This window comes from Dysidea avara, chromosome 8 (assembly GCF_963678975.1).
Source record: "Dysidea avara chromosome 8, odDysAvar1.4, whole genome shotgun sequence".
In the NCBI taxonomy this organism is placed as follows: Eukaryota; Metazoa; Porifera; class Demospongiae; order Dictyoceratida; family Dysideidae; genus Dysidea; species Dysidea avara.
Window position 1 is genome coordinate 22,244,187 of NC_089279.1, and position 20,603 is coordinate 22,264,789.

At 38.0% G+C, this 20,603-nt stretch overlaps 1 protein-coding gene across 2 annotated transcripts in view; it reads left to right on the forward strand.

The window, feature by feature from the left end:
* LOC136263407 (uncharacterized) overlaps positions 1-20,282 on the forward strand; it is a 33,537-nt gene extending 13,255 nt beyond the window's left edge. For both annotated transcript variants that reach the window (XM_066057921.1, XM_066057922.1), the window contains exons 3-6: positions 6,655-7,030; positions 15,399-15,690; positions 15,752-16,468; positions 19,535-20,282. In XM_066057921.1, the coding sequence (XP_065913993.1) occupies positions 6,655-7,030; positions 15,399-15,690; positions 15,752-16,468; positions 19,535-19,895 (1,746 nt within the window). In that variant the 3' untranslated portion in view covers positions 19,896-20,282. The remainder of the gene's footprint in view (positions 1-6,654; positions 7,031-15,398; positions 15,691-15,751; positions 16,469-19,534) is intronic.
* The last annotated feature ends 321 nt before the right edge of the window (positions 20,283-20,603 follow it).

Below are 20,603 nucleotides of genomic sequence, written 5' to 3' on the forward strand. Positions count from 1 at the left end.
TAGCATAAAATGGAATTTCAAGGGTCTGGGGGTGCAATCCCCAGAATCTGAGCATTTTTATAACTAATGCCAATCTATACTGCTTTTCCCAAGATTTTAAAAACTCAATGACTGTTGACACGTACTGGCTATCAGTATCAATAAGCACTACCATGCATATTGGGCATTCAAAATGTTTTATGAAAGAAATTCTCCCGTGAGTGCAAGGCAAGCTAGGGTTGGAGGGTAGCCTCTCACTTTCATACACACAGTAAAAGCATCATTGTAGTTAACCAATGTCTACGTAACTGGTACTTGATTCTTGCTCATTTCTAGGCTTAAATGTGATAGTCTGACTTACACAAGCAAGTGCATTGTGCTGATGGACTATCCTGTAGTGGAGATTTACAGTACTGCAAGTGTTTTGCCACTCACTAATAAGTGTAGACCCACTCAGTCACTCTGTGCTTCTGCCCTCCTTTCTGGCCAGTGGCATAGCCAGGCCTCCACAGATGGGTGGGCACACTCACTTACACGTTTTAACCCATGCAACTAACTAGCACAAATGCAACTCCACCTTTAATGGACTCTGCATATTGATTTAAAAACTGTTTCAAAAGTGTATAAATGTATCTAGCTAGCTAGTAATACGGTATGCTGCTGTTCCTGCAGCTTATTTCACTAGTCTAATGCTACTGCATGAATGATATAGAAGCTAGAAATTGAAACTAACTTATTACACCTCCTTGTCTTGGTGTCCTCTGTATATTTGTACACAACTCTTTATACTCCAGCCTGACTCTTGAGATAATCGTTTACCACCAATTGCAATAATTTTCACCTCCAACCGACTTAACACCATTTGTCACTGAATTTGACAAAACCTGGCTTTGATGCACAAAGCTTTGTTAGGAGATATGGCGATTTTAAGTAATCATTGTGTAGTAACTTCCCAGTGCCTACAGCTTTGCAAACACAATTGCACCAATTATTCATCTATTTACTAGCTATCACTGAGTGGGTGTATAAGTTTCTGGTACCCAAAATATGTCCTGTTTTGGGAAACTTTTTTCGAGCGGGTAATAATATCACAGGTGGTAGTAATAGGGGTGGTGGGTGGCAGGTGGGCTTAATATAGGAGTATAAAATGGAGCAAGAAGATGAATGGAATCCAGTGACCAAGTTTGGGCCCTCCATGGCCCTCAAATCAGTCCAAATTGATTGAGAACACTACTGGCGAGCTGTCTGTGAAGTCCCAGCTCACTACACACCATTACAACAAAGCCATGGCCATTTAATGGCACCAATCTTCCACTTGTGGCTTTGACAGGGTCGGAAGAAAGCTACTGCAGAAACCAGACTTGCCAGTCCTGAAGGAAATACAGAATGGAATATGATAGTGTATTAGACCAGCAATCCATTTCTGGTAAAAACATAAGTTTGATTTTGTGTGTGTGGAAGCCGGGTTATATGAAATCTGGTCATATTTTTTGTCTATAGTCACTTTATCATGCCAAAAAAAGAACATCTGTGCCACAGCTGTTACTCACAATTCAATATTCCTGATGTGAAAAATACGAGTGGATTCCTCCTTCATGTTCCTCTGTTTCCCACCTAAAATTTGGATCACGTGATGCTGTGCATAAAATAGAAAACACCGAAACTACTTGGATCACATAATCAACTTATATCAATATCAACTGCTGATTTACAACATTATCACGCTACCAAGGTATGCACTGTTTGTCTCATGTTTGTAATAACAAAAGTGAGTGGGCGCCGCTCTCCTAGGGAAATTTGGGTGGGCACATGCCCACCCAGGCCCACCCTTTGCTACGCCACTGTTTCTGGCATTCATGGCTTCACACGTTCCCTAGTATCTATTGTTTCCCCTGTGATTAGGCACATTGGGGCTCAGCACAATTGCAAGTTAAGGTTATCATTCCATCCTTCAGACATGGTCTATTTTCTGCTACCCAGATCTAGATCTCCAGTCTCATTTAAGTGGGTGCATGTGTCTAAGGATGAATACCTCTTTTTCTTTTGATCTATATACTGGTTCTCAATACTTGCTACCAAGGAGTCTGAGTCCACATGTTTTGCTATGCTCAACTTCTCCCTAGTGGTGAAGGAATGGTCATGTGAAACCCTCGTGTAATATCCATGTGGATTACCTCTTAATACGAGGTTTCACAAAGGTTATTTCAGTCATCAACACTTCTAGAGAAGTCCTGAAAGAGCATGTGTTTTCAAAAAACTTGCAATTTCAAACTACCTTTATGGAGAAATCACTCTTGGCAGAATGTGAATGTCCAGTTCAGCTTCTTCAGCACTCATCACTCCAGTGCATGGGTGCCATTCCAAAGAAAGACAAACCTGAAAAGTGCATGGTAATTATTGACCTTTCTTTCCCGAAGAGGGGAGTATTAATGATGGTATGTTGACAGAATACCATTCAGTCTCATGATTATATGTGACCAAATTTTGGAATATCACCCATATGGGTGCATTTGACACCTAAAATATTTAATCATCAAATCACAAACTTTATAGTGAAAATATACTTGTTGATGATTTTATCTCAATACCTTAAATTACAAGAAAAATCTTGAAATATTTTCAAAACTCTACCCTGCTCTTATTAGCAACCCACTAAACATGAAATTCTAATTATTTCACGCATGTCCATATGAGTGATTTTCCAAAATTCAGTCACATGTGTCAATGGATCACTGATAATCACATGGTTATTGAAAAGGGCAGGAGATACTTATAGGGTAGTCCCTATTCATCCAGTTGATCACATATAGGAAAGGTTTTACATAGACTGCAGTAGCTAATGCTCTCAGTGGATTCTAGTCAAACAAGGATATCCAAGTTGCTCAACAACTTGTGGCACGGTCCTTCAAAGAGGCTGAGGCCAGTAAGAGAACATTGGTGTACACGTTCAATCAGTCGTGTGTCCCTTTAGATCTCTCAAAGCTGGTGACCCAACAACCTGTAACTTCCTGGGAATTGAGATAGATACAGTTTCCTGCTAATCTGTCTTCCTAGCAACATTTAAGCTTCTACAACTGAAACATGCCCTATCAAGTGCTGTCTAAGTGAGACAAAAGCAGTTTAACAAAGGAGTACTTACTTAAGAACCTGACTGGCCTACTGCAACATGCCACCAAAGTGATTTGACCAGGAAGACATTTTCTCCATCTTTTTTATCCTCTACAAGGTGTGAGAAGCTCTTGAAACACCATATAAGGCTGAACAGAGTAGCACAGGCCGATATTCTAGTTATACCATGGACATGAGTGCTTTACCTGATATACACGCATAAGCACTGAGGCCAAGTGCATATATACCAGGCAAAGCACTAGTGTATACTAATATGTGTCATGTGAATTAATCACGTATATGTATGTATAACTACCGGCATGCTTATTTATATTGGGCTTTGTGAATTTCAATAGTGGACACATTTGAAATGAGTGGATTCATTACACAGGCTGAGGTACTTTTTGTACTGGTTCTTTGCATGTAATGCTGCACTACAGGCAGAACATAACTGAAAAAGTGAAATGGTATTGCTGCTTGCAAAATAATCTGTCTATAGGTGGTAGAAACGGGAGGGCCAGGGGGCTATTATGGAACACTGTTTGCAAGAAAAGATCGAGATACTCTAATAGAACAGTCAGGATCTAGATACTCTAATAGAGTAGTCACAGTATTCAGAGAAGCAGTGTAGCAAGCTACTTAGCTACGTATGTGTAGTTATAATTATAAATAAGGAGATATAATTGGTGGAGAGCAGCTATTGTCAGCAGTTACCTTCTTTTTTTTGGTTTTCAGCTTACAGCTGGCCAGGCCCCCTCACACTCTTTGCAGGGCCGGAACCCATGGTCCGGCCGGTCCGGCATTGGCCGGACCACTTTTCAGCTACTTGAATTTGTAAAAAGATCGAAATACTCTAATAGAGCAGTCATCATAATATACTCTAATAGAACAGTCATCGCAATACTCTAATACAGTATTCGGTATAGAATATAGCCACTGTTCTTCTTATAGTCTAGGCCATTACACTTATGCTAATTGTCCTCAAATCACTCCAGTGAGTTATCTGCATGGCGCTGCATTGGCTAATTGATCATGCATGCATTTGCCACAATCCCAATGGCTTCTGTATCTCAAAGAACTAAGCTTTCACTGAAATTTTGAAAGTAAAAAATTGAATTAATTGGTACTGTAGTACAAAATTGTCAGAATATATCCTTGATGTTAACAATTAAGGAGAAAGAGGCTTTGCATGTTAAATAGCTTCCAGATGCCATTTCAGAGCATCTATTTTCAAAAATTTCCCTGGGGGAGCATGCCCCCAGATCCCCCTAGCTTGGCATGCTATGTTTGCTTAGCACACGCAGTTGAGTATCACATGAAAGCAGATAATCTAAAAATTACATCAAATCAATAAAAAGTAGTGTGCATGACTATGACCTAGTCCATGGATGGCCGGACCACTCAAAATCTCTGGGCTCCGGCCCTGCTTTGGCCTGCTCCACCACCCCTGAGTCTGGCAAAATAGTAATACTGCTTGCCAATAATTGATAATAGAGGTATGGATTGGGATATGTATGGTGAATATTATTCTGGTATGTGTGGTGCCTTTTTTTCTTTTGATGTGGTATTCATGGGTTCGCCTGTTATGAATTATGTGACAAAAAGTAAGCAAACAATTACAAGGAAAAAATATGGCTACAGGTGTAGGCGGCCTCCTTTGTTTCACTGCTTTTTTTGTTGCTATAATTCCTACTCAGACTCATAGGCTGCGGAATGGAGAGGGCTAGGGGACTAAAGCCCTCCTTGGTCTGCTGAGGGTCATTAGCCCCCTTTGGAATGATATCTTGCCGAAATTATCCTTACTGGAGGGGGGCAAAAAAGATTGATATACTCTAATAGAATGCTCAAATACCCTAATAGAGCAGTCAAAATGATTCATTAGACATGTTATGTTCCTAGAAGTAGTCTAAAAATGGAAAAACAATGAAAAAAAACAACTTTTGCCTACAATCAAACCACTGACCTCTTACTTCAGTGAGTTGGTGTATTGTCACTGTACCAGGTGTCTAAAAGGCTATTTTGAACTGCTGTATGTTTATCAACTCAGTAGTCAATATTGCCAAAAGAGTTTTTATAAACTGCAAATAGGCTGTTTTAAATACTGAAAAGTTGATGATGTGTTTCAGATTGTGCATTCTGAGATGTGTAAAACCTAAAATGGCTACAACTTCTGGGGACTGCGCCCCCCCAGCCTTCCTGCCGCCAAAGATTCTATACTCTGGTAACTATAGTGTTGCACCATTAATCGGTTCAATAATCGGTATTGGGTCGATACTGGCTATTAGCCGATTAACCGGTTTTGATGAAATCAAAGCTGATATTAATCCCCACTGCGTAATGATGTGGGGGAGGCTAGACATAAGTTATTTGTCATTTTAATTAAGTTATGTGTTGATGGGTTAGCGGTGACTACAGGCCTAATGTATTTCGCGGACTGGACTCACGGACTGGACTTGCGGACTGGACTCACGCGCTGAGCTGGAAACAACTTTTAAACAATAATCCAGGAATTATCCATCTCTTACAACACTGGAGAAACCACTATCGCGTTACAACTGCTGATACTGCTCTTCCTTACAAGTTAACAAATTAGCGCTTGCACTAATTTATTGGAATACACTTACGATACACGAGTACTAGCAATGATAAAGTGTGATAGAGGCTATTGTTGTAGCTCAGCTGTTTTTCCTTTGTTGCTCCAGTGCTTAGCACTGGTGTTAGGACTGTAGTGATGAGTCAGTTTATTTGCATAGCCCCATCACCTCGCTGGGCAGTGCCACCTATAGTTACCTGCTAAGAATTATTACTGGCTCATCTCTACAACCCTAGCACTAGTGCTAAAGCAATAAAGGAAAAACATCTAAGCTACAACAATAGCCTCTACCATGCTTTATCACTGCTAGTACTCGTGTATCGTGAGTGTATTCTAATTAATTAGTGCACCGCTAGTTTGTTTACCTGTAAGGAAGAGCAGTATCAGCAGTTGTAGCTCGATAGTGGTGTCTCCAGTGTTGCAAGAGATGGATAATGCCTGGATTATTGTTTAAAAGCTGTTTCCAGCTCAGTGTGTGAGTCCAGTCCGCGAGTCCAGTCCGCGAAATACATTAGGCCATGACTACAAGCAATGCCCATAATAAACTGTCAGGTTTTAGGCCATGCCCAACAGTGAATTGAGGTTTTCAGTGTCTATGTAGTACCAGCCACTTGTCTTCACTGTATAGCAGTAGTAAAATGTACTTAAAACCTGTTTACCATGAGTAACTTTTACTTGTGGTATACATCTAACTCTACACTTTAGCCTAGTATATCAATACTTATATCACTAATATGAGACATTTAATAATGATGAGGATGAGTGTTAGGGTTATTAGTGTATATCGGATTGGTTATCGGTATCGGCTAATTCTGTTGCTTAATATCGTTTATCGGAATAATTGGCTAATTTGGATACTACTACTTTTTTTACTGAAAAGTACTATTAAATAAATGAATACAACAAAATTAATTGCATGTGGCCTTGCAGTACATATATTCTGAACTTTACTACTAATATACATTATATTACAGGGATGGGAGAAAATGTATTTACAAGCTTTTAGTGGAATCAGTGAAAATGAACCAGCGAAGTTAAAACTCCATTGTGATTTGATATCTATAGCTGATGACAAATCTGTGATGCAGGAGATTCTGTTTACAAATGTGAAGCGGGTCCACTACAGGGTGTACATGACATTTGGAATTATTATTATAGAAATGGTCAGCCGGGATGAAGATCAGTTTTTATTCTATGCAGATTCCTCAGTTGCAGATTCTATAGTTTGGTATAATTACTGTGACATTCTCCATACCATACCATATTGTGCAATTCCAGAGGTGCCACATGAGGACTTCCATTTGCAGCAGTCAACCGAGCGGTATACAGACCCCAGGATGTTTAATGCAGGTACATTATATTGTATGATCGTCATACAGTACGATAGTAACTGTATAGTAGGGACCACAAAGGAGTAGGTGTGGCCCACGAAATAATATCACCCAAAAAACAGCCTCAATTTTCCCTGACGACGATGAGGCAGTATTGGTTAGTTAAACTAAGCCCAAACAAGCTTTCAGATCGACCTGAAATGCTTTCAACAAGTTGCTACAGAATTTTAAAAATAATTTGTAACGGAATTTTTTAGTGACTGACTGATTGACTGAGTAACTGACTGATGCCTTCAGACAAGCTACGTAGCTCAATAACGACTAAGGTTACAGGCTTAATTTTTTCACTGTTCGACGTCGCTTCAGCCCGAGAGGTGCCTTTTGGCATACCGCAGTATGTACAATGCATTCTTCATAGACTTACCAGTGTCCTCCTTTGTGTCCCATTCATTTTTGCTGACAGTGAAAAGTGTCGATTTGGCAGTAGCACGTGATGGCTTCCCTTCGTAACGGAAATCGTCCATATTTGTCATAGTGGCTATTTTGATAGCAGAGGTGCTTTTCAAACAGTTCTTGATTCGTACTGCTGTGTAACGGGTTGAGCATAGCCAACAACGAAGCGTAATGGATACTTCACTTTTCAGATGATAATTGATATACCCAGGGTGCCCGGCACCATTTCTTTCGGTATGCATGGATTGCAGAGGTGCTTTTCGAACAGTTCTTGATTCGAAATGCTGCGTAACGGGTTGAACAAAGCTAACAATGAAGCATAATGGATAGTTCACTTTTCAGACGATAATTGGGGCGTGCAGTGCCATTTCAGATGTGGTACACGTGGGTTCACCTGTCATAATTATTTACAAAAAAAGTTAACAAACAAGTACACAGAAAAATTTGGAATTTTCAACTAGAGTAGGGACCATAGCACATCGATAAAAAGTACTGAAACAAGTTGGAGTAGTGCACGATATTAAATCACAGTAAAACAATAAGAAGTGTTATATCCCTACTGTGCATTTCCATTATGGTATTATGAGCACAGTAGGGATATAACACTTCTTATTGTTTTACTGTAATTTAATATTGTGTACTACTCCAAATTTTTTCAGTACTTTTATCGATGTGCTGTGGTACCTACTCTAGTTGAAAATTCCAAATTGTTTTTGTGCACTTGTATCTATAGTATGTAACTGTTTCAGCAAAAAAAAACCTCACTTAATTTGCACATCTCGTTTTATTGCCTCAGTAATATTGGCCACCAAAGTTTCAACTAATTGTGGTAAGTAGTTTTGGAATTATATCGCACTAGACAGTAGGAAGAGCATGTGCATCAACTGTACTAAAATTAAAGTACTGTACAGGTGCTTAAATTATTTTTAAGACCATAGTGTGTATATGTTGGTCTACAAGAGTTGCAACTTAGTTCAAATTGTTTGTCATGAATTGGTGAATCCACTGGCTACAGTATAAGTTGAGTTGTGTACTCATTCGTGCATATGAGTATGAAGGCAGACAACAACATTGTTCACATCTATCCCATTGCACTGTCAATGAACGGTTGCAACCTTCACGCCTTTAAGCTATAGGAATGAAACAATACTAAGTTTTATTCTCACTGTTAATCAGTAAAGCAAGTTCATATCAATTAAATCTATACCCATCTTCAAATATCTTTGTTTCATTACAATTAACTTATGTAGATAGTTTGCGTAGTTTCCATTTTTTCCAATGCATTTTAGTGTTGGTGCAAACATATGCATATTTTGTTGAGAAAAGCACAGTAGTGTGCATATGTGTATGTATGCACAAACACAGCTCCTTTGACTTGTCCTATTGACATTAAATGTGGTCGACACTCTCAATGGGTTAAGTTCCAGAAGTCAGCCCTGGTATATTGAGGAGTGGCCCTCTGCTGTGGGTTGTGGGTATGATATCCCCACTGAATCCTGGCACTGCATGGTAGATTTTAATTTTACCATAGCCTGGAAAATGCAGCAATGGAATAATTGTAATGTACAGTATCACCTCTACTTTTATGCATTGTTGTATGTACCTAGCTTACATGTCTTATTATAAGTACAAGAAAGCTTTTATCAAACAGTACAACAGCAGTAGAGATTGCCCAAAGAGTAACATGAACCACCTATAATTCAATTAAAATTATCCTACATGACGAAAGTCACCTTTATGAAATCTATGTACAATGGCGTAAGTGTTGGGTATACATGTGTAGTGATACTGTTAACGGAACCTTGCATCAGTATATTGTTTACATTATGAAAGCCGTTTAAGTCTATGATGCATGATTACTAAATAATTGGTGACACAGCAATAATGAGGTTTTGACAATTTTTACTGCTATGAAAGGATAATTGATTCTATACAACAACTTGTGTTCTTGCATCACAATCAGGTGGATGATTAGAGTTACAAGTGAACTTTTAAATCAAGACTCACGGTAGTGAGTCGCGCAGCCAGTAAAGCAGAAACGCGCGCCGCAGACAATAAATGACGCGACCACTACGTGAGGATTTTACAAGAACGAACGTTCTCAAATTTGGCCTTCCTGTAATCCACCCGTCACTTACGCTATCCCTCTGAAACTCTGGAGCTGAACTCATCGTGTCACTAGTAACTACCACACAAGCAGTGAAGCAAATCCATGCTGATTGTTTCGTGATCGAGGTTGCCGACATCCAAGGAGAAGTTTAATTTTTTTATTTATTTTTTTTTTTTTTATCGCATGCGGTTAGACGCAACCGCAGGTGTATGCCTTGCGTTCCTTTGTGCATTCTGAACATTGATTGCCCTGTTATCGCTTCAGTATTCACTCAATCACCTCAAGATTCACATCATCGATTTCACCATACATGATTACCCTACAGTCGTGATTTCAGCACCAAACGAAGTTTCAGTCATCCTCAGTCGACCTAGAGGCCAAATACAAATCCCAGATTGTTGTTTTCCGCAATACTCGCTTGGCATGTAGGGCAATGTGTCTTTAAACTGTTCTAAAAGTTTCGTTCAGATTGAAACATTTGTTTTCGAGAATGGCTAGTTTGAAATTTGAATTTAGTCGCCTCCACGTCATTTGCTCTCTAAGAATTTTACTCGGAATTTAAAGAATGACGCAGAGCACAACTGCGGTCACTGGGTATTGATGAACTGGCGCTCTATGTAGTTAATCAGTACATATAGCCACCAAGAAGTGTGCTGCCATAGATTATAGTCCATAGATATAATCTATGGTGCTGCATACCATCCTTCGTTTTGAAATTAGTCGCCCCCCTCATAATTTGTCCCTCTAAGGGCGCGGCTTAAAGAAAGACACAAGAGTACAACTGTGGTTACCAGTTGTTGACACAAGCTGTGAGTAATTAGCACATGTAGCTAGCTTAAAAGGAAGTGTGCAAAATCGCCTAATACAATTGTCACCATGCATTATTGCATTTTATAGCACCCCCACACAAAATTACACATGTAATTACAACATACAGAGGAGACACATGATACCAAACACTTCACAACAATAATGTACGAATTGTACAATAATGACTGTAATATAACTGCTATGCAAATGTTTTCCAGTGGCCCGCCATAGTAGCAAGTCTCACATGATGGCATGTATATTCATCCAAACACAATGGGAGTAACGAGTAAGTATGATGACAACAAGTTGGTATGACTCCATTTGTAGAATCCAGATGAGTGGGTGTGGCTCCAGTATGTCTAAACAGTTAACAAACATTCCTGTTATAAATACGTGCTAGAGATGCAATATAATAGTATAGTATTTAAATGCAATAATACATAGTCTCCATTGCATCACTATCAAACGACACTAAGTGGAGGATATTGTTGCATCTCTAGTATGTACACTCTATCAGTACAACCTGTTTTAATGGCCACTAGTATAGAAAGACAACCACTCTTGAAAAGCCAATTACAATTGAGAATTTATACACTATTACCTGCTGAATGAGTGAAGGTGGCAATAAACAAGTTCCACCGTAATTTATACACGTGATCTGATCCTGTATATTCTGTCAGTGGATGAGATCCACTTGGCCAGGACAAAATGTGACTCAAGTGTCCTGGATGATCCATACTCAACCAACTTATGACCCAGTGGCACAATGGAACTGACTATTTATAGAGAATACAATTATATTTATTTCTAAGATGTGTGGATGTGTGGACACATTACAACACATTACATGTACATACAAGACATGCTACGTACTGTTTTAGCATTTCAAGTCACCACATTATACACATACCAGTCAACAATGCTTCATAGTGCCCATCAGTAAACCTGAAGAAAAGTTACGAAAAATAAAAATTCACATAAGTACAATGAAACCTCATTAATATGGCCAGCTGTGGGACCAAAAAATTTGGCCTGAATAACAATGTGGCCTTATTAATGAGGTCATAAGTAATGCTTAGCTATATTTGGGACCTACTAGAGGTGGCCAATATAATGAGGTGGTCTTATTAAAGAGGTGGCCACTAAGTGAGGTTTCACTGTACATACAGTTCACAATATTGTGAACAATATTAATGGTTAACAATATACACTGAAACTTGCAGGTCACTTCTTGTGGAAGATTGCTCTCTCTACACAAAATGACACATTCAGAGATTGTATTTAGATGGATGATACAGTAACGCATTGTGACTTCAATACTCGTGATGTGTCACTGCTAGGCAGCAACCATATACACGGCACTGCCACATCGCACTTGCTCACACACACAATTTTGCTAAAGATTTTACTAATTGATAATTAAGGGGTGTGGCAACTAGCTGTTTCGCTCGCAAGACTGTGTGGCAGCTGTTTCCCTTCTGTACAAGTGGCCACCAAGACAGGTCCACTGTGGATGAAAGCCAGGCATTAGATATTTGGTATTTCATGTGTTGAAGACATTCCAGGGCTTCTGGTAGTCTCAAATCTCACCACAGTTTAACTCAGGCAGTGTTGTGGTCACCACTAAACTACTGGAATGCTGTGTTATGTTCATCTTATGCTTGGCTACTATATTGTAGAACTGAAATGGATACTCTGAAAAATATATCCTATGGATAATGACTTCATCACTTTCTTCATCAGGAGCTTATAAGGACCAATAGTGAAACTTTTTACACTTGGGGCTGACAGTCAACTGCCTATGTCTGAAGCAGTGCTTTTGGTGCTCTAACAGATTGGCTGCCCCCTTGCTGCCAGCACTCACTGTGTCATACGCTGTCATACACTAAATCCATCTCTATAGCCAGTTAGAACAGCATGCTTCTTAATTACCTTTTTTTAAGGCCGCATAATGCAGCCACCTCTTTAAAAAGCAAGGTCAGAAAATTTTGTCCCTACGGCCTGAATAATGACCAGTTTTCACTGTACTATTAGTGATTAGTGATCATGGGGGATTATTTATTAAGATATACAAACGCTACAACCTCTAAATATAGCAGTAAATTTTTTACCCTGGTCCAATGTCTTGTAATAATCGTGACTTCGTGAGAGACTCTACTGTGACAAATACATGTTTATCATGATATGTGCTAATCGCCTTTTTACAATTAAGTTTTACAACACAAATACATGTATAGTTAAACTCACCAATTGTGACTAAATCTCTTCAACACGAAAAGACAAGTAATAAGACAACCTTGGAGACAACAGCCACACAAGCCTATTCTGGTGCATTTATTTAGTAGTAATATAAATTTTAAAGGCGTTTATTTACAACAGGACATAATTACGCGCCCCTCTATTGTCTCTGTACATACTTGCCTTTTCTTTACTATTCTCATTTCATTTCACAAGATCTCTTGGCAGGGGCGTAGCTTCTTCACTTGAATTAGTCAATGCTTGAAGTAGATCGAGATACTCTAATAGAACAGTCACATTTCTACAAGTGCCATATTTTTATATTGTAAAGTCTGTAAGTAGCTAGAACTATACAATCCGATGCTAAGCAGAAGTTGTGACTATGCTAAATATTGATTGTTGTGTTACAGCTGTTTTGTGACTGCTCTAATAGAGTATCTTGATCGTTTCAATGCAGTACAAGATGAAAGGCAAAGTGTTGTTGTTGGCGACCCTGGCCACTAAAATTACAGTTATATTTTAATATTCTGTCACTGTAATCTGGGGTTTCTGTCAAAACCATGGAAACTCACCTACTGTTATCAGCAGTGCATTGCTTATTCTAACAAAAGGTATTGAAATCCCATCCAAAAACAGCTTATAGCTTTAAAAAAAGTGCGCATCTAAGTAAAGCAGAGTTAACTGCGACAAAAAGTAATGATATCATAATGAGGCCATGTGCGAGGTGTGCAAGTTGTAAAATTAATATTAGCTAATCAGATAATACAATGTTATTGTTAAAGTGTTAATGAGAACTATGTGATGCTGCTAGTTTTTAAGTGTGTGAGCATCTTCATAAATGCTACACAAATTTAATTCTCAATAAAGCAATGTGTATAGATTCTCTGATAGTAATAAATAGTTTAAGTTTGGCCGCCTTTCCTGTATACAGCAATGCTACGAACAAAGGAAAGGTGGCCAAACTCAAACTATTTATTACTATCAGAGAATCTATACACATTGCTTTATTGAGAATTAAATTTGTGTGGCATTTATGAAGATGCTCACACACTTAAAAACTAGCAGCATCACATAGTTCTCATTAACACTTTAACAATAACATTGTATTATCTGATTATATAGCTAATATTAATTTTACAACTTGCACACCTCGCCCATGGCCGCATTATGATATCATTACTTTTTGTCGCAGTTAACTCTGCTTTACTTGGACGCGCACTTTTTTTACAGCTATAAGCTGTTTTTGGATGGGATTAATCCTACAATTATACCCATGGATGAATTAGTACTGTCAAATATGTCTCAGCATGTTTTTATAAACCATATGCTTTCATTTCTTGCTATGGGCTAGTTTAAGGCAACTTTAGAGCTTGATTTGTTCCTCCCACACTAAAACAACAACAAAAAATCTTGTTAACAGAAATATTTAAATTTTCAGCCATGAGTTATTCACCTTTGACATACAACAAAGTAAATCTTTAACTCATACACTTGTCATATTTATCTAGCCCCCCCTCCAAAGTTATAGGTCAAAATACTTGGTATTTCACAACTAAACCAATCATATTCACAACACCCTTGCTAATTCCTCCTAAAAAAAACACTACAGTAATACATGGATTAGATGTTCACTAATATATCTGCAGGTTTAGGTGATCCTCCTTGTTTCTCTACTTTTTCTATGATCCCTAATTGAGCTTAAAAGTTTTCCTTGTACTTGTTTGTTTACTTTTTTTGTAACATTATTATGACTGGTGAACCCATGCATACTGAATCAAAGAAAAGGATGATGCCAGAGTAAATGTTTTCGTCTGAACACATGCCCCAGCTATCAATTACTGTCTTGAAAATGAAGTGGTCATTATGCACCTATCAATGTTAAGCCCCACCCCCCACCCACAGGGGTACCATAGACCTACTGGAGATTTGACATCTACATCTTGTCCCAGGCTTTTGATGGTGGCAGTTTACTAATATCCACTATAGAAACTCCTCTCCCAAGGTGGGACTTTTGCTTTCAGCTATGCTCAGCCTGTTAGGTTACACAGCACTACAAACAAAGTACAATAGGAGAAGCACCTCTGCAATCAATCCAGTCACCATGGAAAATACAGATGATTCCAACGTAGGAAGCCACGTTTCTTGCTACCACGAATTGACAACTTGGGCAGTCAGCAAAAAGAAATGGGACACAAAGGTAAGTCCATGATGCGTGCATTGTACATACTGCGTTATGCCGAAATAATGTCTTGGGATGAACCAATGTTGAACTGTGAAAAAATCAAGCCTGTAGCCTTAGCTGTCACCAAGTTACACTTGCCCGAAGGCATCAGGCAGGGCAGTTAGTCAGTGGAAAATTCACATTTTTGTCTAAAATTTCATAACAGTCTATTGGAAGCACTTAGGGTTGTACAAAGGCACTTTTGGGCTTGGTTATCAAACTGCCAAGGTGTCAGGATGGTATTGTGAAGTTGGTTTTTGGGTACTTTTTTGGCCAGAACGACCCAACCCTAATATGCAGTACATATGATATTTACTATTAAGCATTTTTATGGCTTACTAAATACATTTTCTATTGTTCAGGTTCTTTTAGCATGATATGATGGGTAATTTTAATGGCACCGTATCTAGTATGAATCAAACAAATATTGCACCAAATTTGGTGCTTTTATCACTTAGCTGCTCTACTATTTAAACCATGAAGCAATTATGAAAATGTGACAGATTACAGTTACCCTTTTGTACAATGTTGTTATTGAATCTATGTCTTATATAGATTTCATATGGGTGGTACACATACTCATGGAAGGAATTGCTAAAAATAATGCCACTTTGCCTGGGATGCATATTATTACAATTCGCAGCAGTGATGCCACATTCAACATACATGACTTGTATACTAGGAAGCAGTTGCTTTCTTGGGATCGAGGAGTAATAAAACGATGTGGTTGTATTGAATCACTGGTTTTCTTAGAGACAGGAAGGAGGTGTAGCAGAGGTCCAGGATTATTACTATGGATGCAACATCCAAAATCACAGGCCATGGCAATGCAAAAATCACTCCAGGAGTAAGTTATACTATAAGGTGTCAGGTGAAATGTGTGATTGGCATGTACAATTCTTTTGCAGATTTCTTTACTTTGGTCCTAAAAGTGTCACTCAACCCAGAGCAACATCTCAGATTTCATGCAATTCAGCAACAAGCAAAAGTTATTATACTGAGAGTGAAACCAGTTCGTCATTACCAGTACCTCACGAAGATCACTGCGTAGATCTTCCAACAGTAACACTTTCAAACATGAGAATACAACCACCACCATTTGAGTACACCTTTAGTAGTGTTCCTGACTCCTGGTATGCAGGGTGTAATTCATCAACGTCATCACAAGTCTCAGCGGACTCACAATATTCAAGTGGTTACTATTCTGAAAACAGCAGTTTGTCTGACCCTTGCGATTACAGCTTTTTGTCTAGCAGTAGGGCTCCATTATATCCAAAGGGAACCTACAAGCATTTTAAGTCCAAAGAAACAAAGCACAGAGGAAGCAGTAGCAGCTGTAGCAGAGAAGATGACAGATCTACTAGCACTGCTGCGCTAAAATATTCAAACAGTTATTGGTACAAAACATCCACCAGTTCATGTGCTCAGAATTGCTTTGCACAGTCTACCTCAGCATTGAATATATCAGATGCTCCTCCTCTTCCAGTCTTCCAGCCTAAAAATAAAACTCCTCTATATGAAAATCAAGACATATGTAAACCCATGCCTTCTAAATCTGCTTCACCACAACATGGTGGTTCATTACAGAGTTCACCATCACAGCCCATACTAGAAAGAATGAACAGGTTTGTGATATAGAAAAATGTTCATATTCTGTTTTGAGTTGACGTATACAGTTTACAAGCCCGAAAGCCTATAATTATGTGATTAAACACAAATGAATTATGTACTAAGTAATATCAGAATGGTAGTTCACAACAATAACCATATTATAAACTAATCATCAATGCACTACAGATTTTTGTAGCTTGCCTTTCCCATTTTGAAATTTTCAGCTGTTATGGGCCTGTGATACCTGTAGTGACAATCTGGAAGCTCTTTCAGGTGCATATCCAGGATTTTTCAAAAGTGGTTTGCAGATTTGGTTGTGAGTTATAGATGCAGGAATCTGGGGATTCAGTTAACAAAATTTTGAACACTGAAGTACTTAAAAATCTTATAAACTACTTTCATAATACATACATGCTTGATTCCCATCCTAATTGGCTGGTCATACATTGCAGTGATCCAAATAAAACACTCAAGATTTAGCTGATATTATCATTTTAAAATTATTTTCCGTTATAAATGTTCTATTGGAGTAGTTTTGACTGCTCTATTAGAGTACATCTGACTGCTGTATTAGAGTGTCTTGATCTATATGTATATAGGTATGCCTTAATTCACGTTTGAGAAATAAAATTGTTAAGTTTCCTATTACACTGTAAACATATTTCCCTACCCTATTCTCATATATTTGTACAGGATAATTTGCTGTTCCTGCTGCAAGTTAAAATAGTTTCAAAGGGAGTTTCAAAGGGGTTCTGGAACCCAAGGAAACACCCATAAATACACCCCTGTCTTTGATGAAATGGGCAAACAATTTCTGTACATGAGTATAATAGCATTGCATTACATCCTTCCAAGTCTTTTGTGGACCTTGTGAAGTCATGTGCAGACCTCTGACTTTGCATTGTCCTCCTCATTCATTTTCTTGCATTATTTATTGTCTGTCCCTCACCCTTCACTCTTATATTATAAGAATATTTGCTATCTAAAATGGCAGGACAGTACAAAAGTGTTTATATACGTTATAGTTATATCGTGTTACGAGGGTGATATCATTGTTATTACACGAGTCCAAGGTGGAGCCAAGGACGAGTATAATAACAATGAAATCATTCGGGTATATGGGATATAACTATTTTATATCCCAGTGCACGGGAGTGCACAGAAATTTATGGATAGTAAATTAAGTTCCGGTTTGAGTTCCTGTCACTGTGCTCAAGATTTCATCTGAATTGTGTGGAGATTCAACTTCGTAGCTACAAGAGAGACCCTACTTAATGCCTACAAACTGTAGCGAAGGGCGGTGTTACGAATCAGCAGTTCCAGGTATGATTTGCCTTGTCAGAAGTTGGTATGGTGGGGTCATGTGGCGTGCAAGAGGAAAAAAGACCAACAAGTGGCTACTGCAGTCCGAGATAGAATGATGAAGCTAGAGGTTATCGAAAAAACTTAGTTCTTCACCATAGTGTCCGTTGGTACTGATTGCTGGAGCGAAAGTCAGCACACTGTTCTTGACATTTGTTAACCTATCGTATTGGTAACTTGGGTGTTACTGTGTAAAGGATTAACAGTTTTCGTGTAAGATTTAGTAAGTTTAAGTGCTGTACTGGTGTGTTTTGTATCAGTATATTTCCTTATTTGGCTCTTTGTTCCATTGTAAATGATACCATTTGTGGTTATTATGATGTCACGAATAAGACTGAGTGGCTCCGCAACAGAGTCATAAATTAGTTATCACTGGGTGATAACTAATATATCGTACAGTAGCAGTACCGCTCTGTCTAGTTGTATGGTAGTTATAACCCAGCACGGCACTTTGACACTCCCACGCACTGGGATTTAAAGTATGTTATAGGTAGCTAGTGATGACTTCATGTACATAGTGCAAGTCAATGGAAAACCACATTTTATCCAAAGCTACCAATCTGAATCACACGCTGAGATATGGATTTTCACCAAATAAACACAAAAATGTAGTACAGTGGAACCTCAGTTATCGGGACCCCATTTATCCGGATTCTCAGTTAACCACACCACAGAAATGACTGCTCTATTAGAGTAGTGACTGTTCTATTAGGGTAGTCAAAACACTGATACTTAAAAAAATTCTTTATGCTATTTAAGGTGGCTGGGAACAGTTTCCGTATGGCTTCAGCATGAAATTTACAGGGCCTAAAACAAGCAAGCTATCTTCACGAAGTGCATTGAACTAACATAAATCTATGAAGCATTTGTTCTCTACCATTTACAACAAACAGGAGCTCTCAGGGATGCATGTAGCGCAAGTTACAAATTTAGCTCTTCAGAGTGAACTCTTCCTCTGCGCTTGGCGCTATGGGGCTGGATTCGCTGTTAGACACTATTTACCTGATTATCTATCATTGTGCGGAGCTACTTTTCCTACCAGGTCTTTAGTTTATACGTTAATTCTACCCATGTCACACAAAGATTTGAAACAGGTTTTTTAAAAATTCACCACAGCCAGGTCAAAGCGAATATTAAAAATCGGCTTCCGCACAATTGCAGCTTATTTACTACTGCTTGCCCATCCAAAATTCGACAGTCGTATCTTGAAAAACTGGCAACTAGTTCATTTTTGTACGGAGGCTTGTAATAATAGCGCGTGATGATCTTGTTAAATGCTGTGATGATGTGTGCTTACGCAACATAATTATATTCATTTGCAAATGACAGGAACTGGTGGTCAACCACAGTAATGATTATATTTAAGCCTCATAGCTAATGTGATTGCTTACATAACACTGTTGAAACCTTATGAAAACTGTTCCGAGCCACCTTAAGGTTATTTATATGCAGATTCAGAGATACGGACTTTTCAGACTTATGGACCACTCCTGGTCTTAAGGGGTTCAGATAACTGAGGTTCCACCATAAATCGGATTGGTTATAACCATAAAATTATGCAACACTATATTTTATCTTAATTTCTGGTAATCAGCAATTGCTGTTTTCTTCATAGTAATGTTGCTATTCATGATATGGTATTAGTGTAAATTCTAATCCAACTTAATGACTTTGACTGGACTTAGTAATTAAATTATTATCCTATGTATACTATACAGGTCACATTCAAATTCAGAAGCTAATAGTAGCCTTACTCCTACATCATCAATAAAAGTGCGTGCTTTTCAAAGGTGTGCCCCAATCATAGTGGAAAACCTGAACATTTCTGCTGTTCTGCCACGCCTGTGGCAAAATGGAATGCTGACACTCCGGGATAGTCAAATTATGACGATCCAAAGTATCCCTGATGTTGATAAAGCTTCGCACCTTATTTGTGAACTACCCAAAAAAGGTGATGGATTTTTTGAAAAATTTCTTCTTTGCCTTCGTGAGTCAGAATCAGGAACTGGACATGCTGATATCATAAAGTCTCTAACAGTTGCATTTAAAGAGGTTAAAGAGGCTAATTTTAGGATCTGAATTGGTAGACATTGCTCCTAAGACATATGTATTTTTGTATATACTGTGTATATAAGTAATTAAGTTTATTCTAAGTATTTAATTTAATTCATTAGTTTAGTGATCAGTTTAATTCATTAGTTTAGTAATTAATTTAAGTAATTAGTTTAATTCATTAGTTTAAGTAATTAGTTTAATTTTGCACTCTGTAATATCTTTATTTGTGTATTATAAGTAATTAATTAATTGTATTTTTTTCTTCTAAGTAAGTAGGTAATTTTTACTGTATTCTAAGTAATTAATGACACTGTAATAATATAATTTTATTCTGTGTAACTAGACTGTAAATGCATTCTTCTAAGTAAATAAATGTATTTTATCGAGGTTATATTTTTAATTTGATGTGCATTCATGATTGTACAATGGGGTATAAATAAGTTTATAGCTTTACTACACACAAAAAGAAGCTGATATTACTAGTTGCATACTGTAGTTTTCAAAGCGTGTACGAAGCTCTTCACTGGATTTCTTAATACTTGCATGTAATTTAATGGTTTTGTTATTTATGTATACACAAGTACACGTGTATGAAAAGGTGTCTTCCACACAAATCCAATTGTATGAGTTTAATACTCTTGAGAAACATAAACGTGAAATTTTCTCCATATTACACTGCTTGAAGGTTCTTAGTTTACTAATTTGTTAAGCTGCTTTACTGTAGTTGTGCCC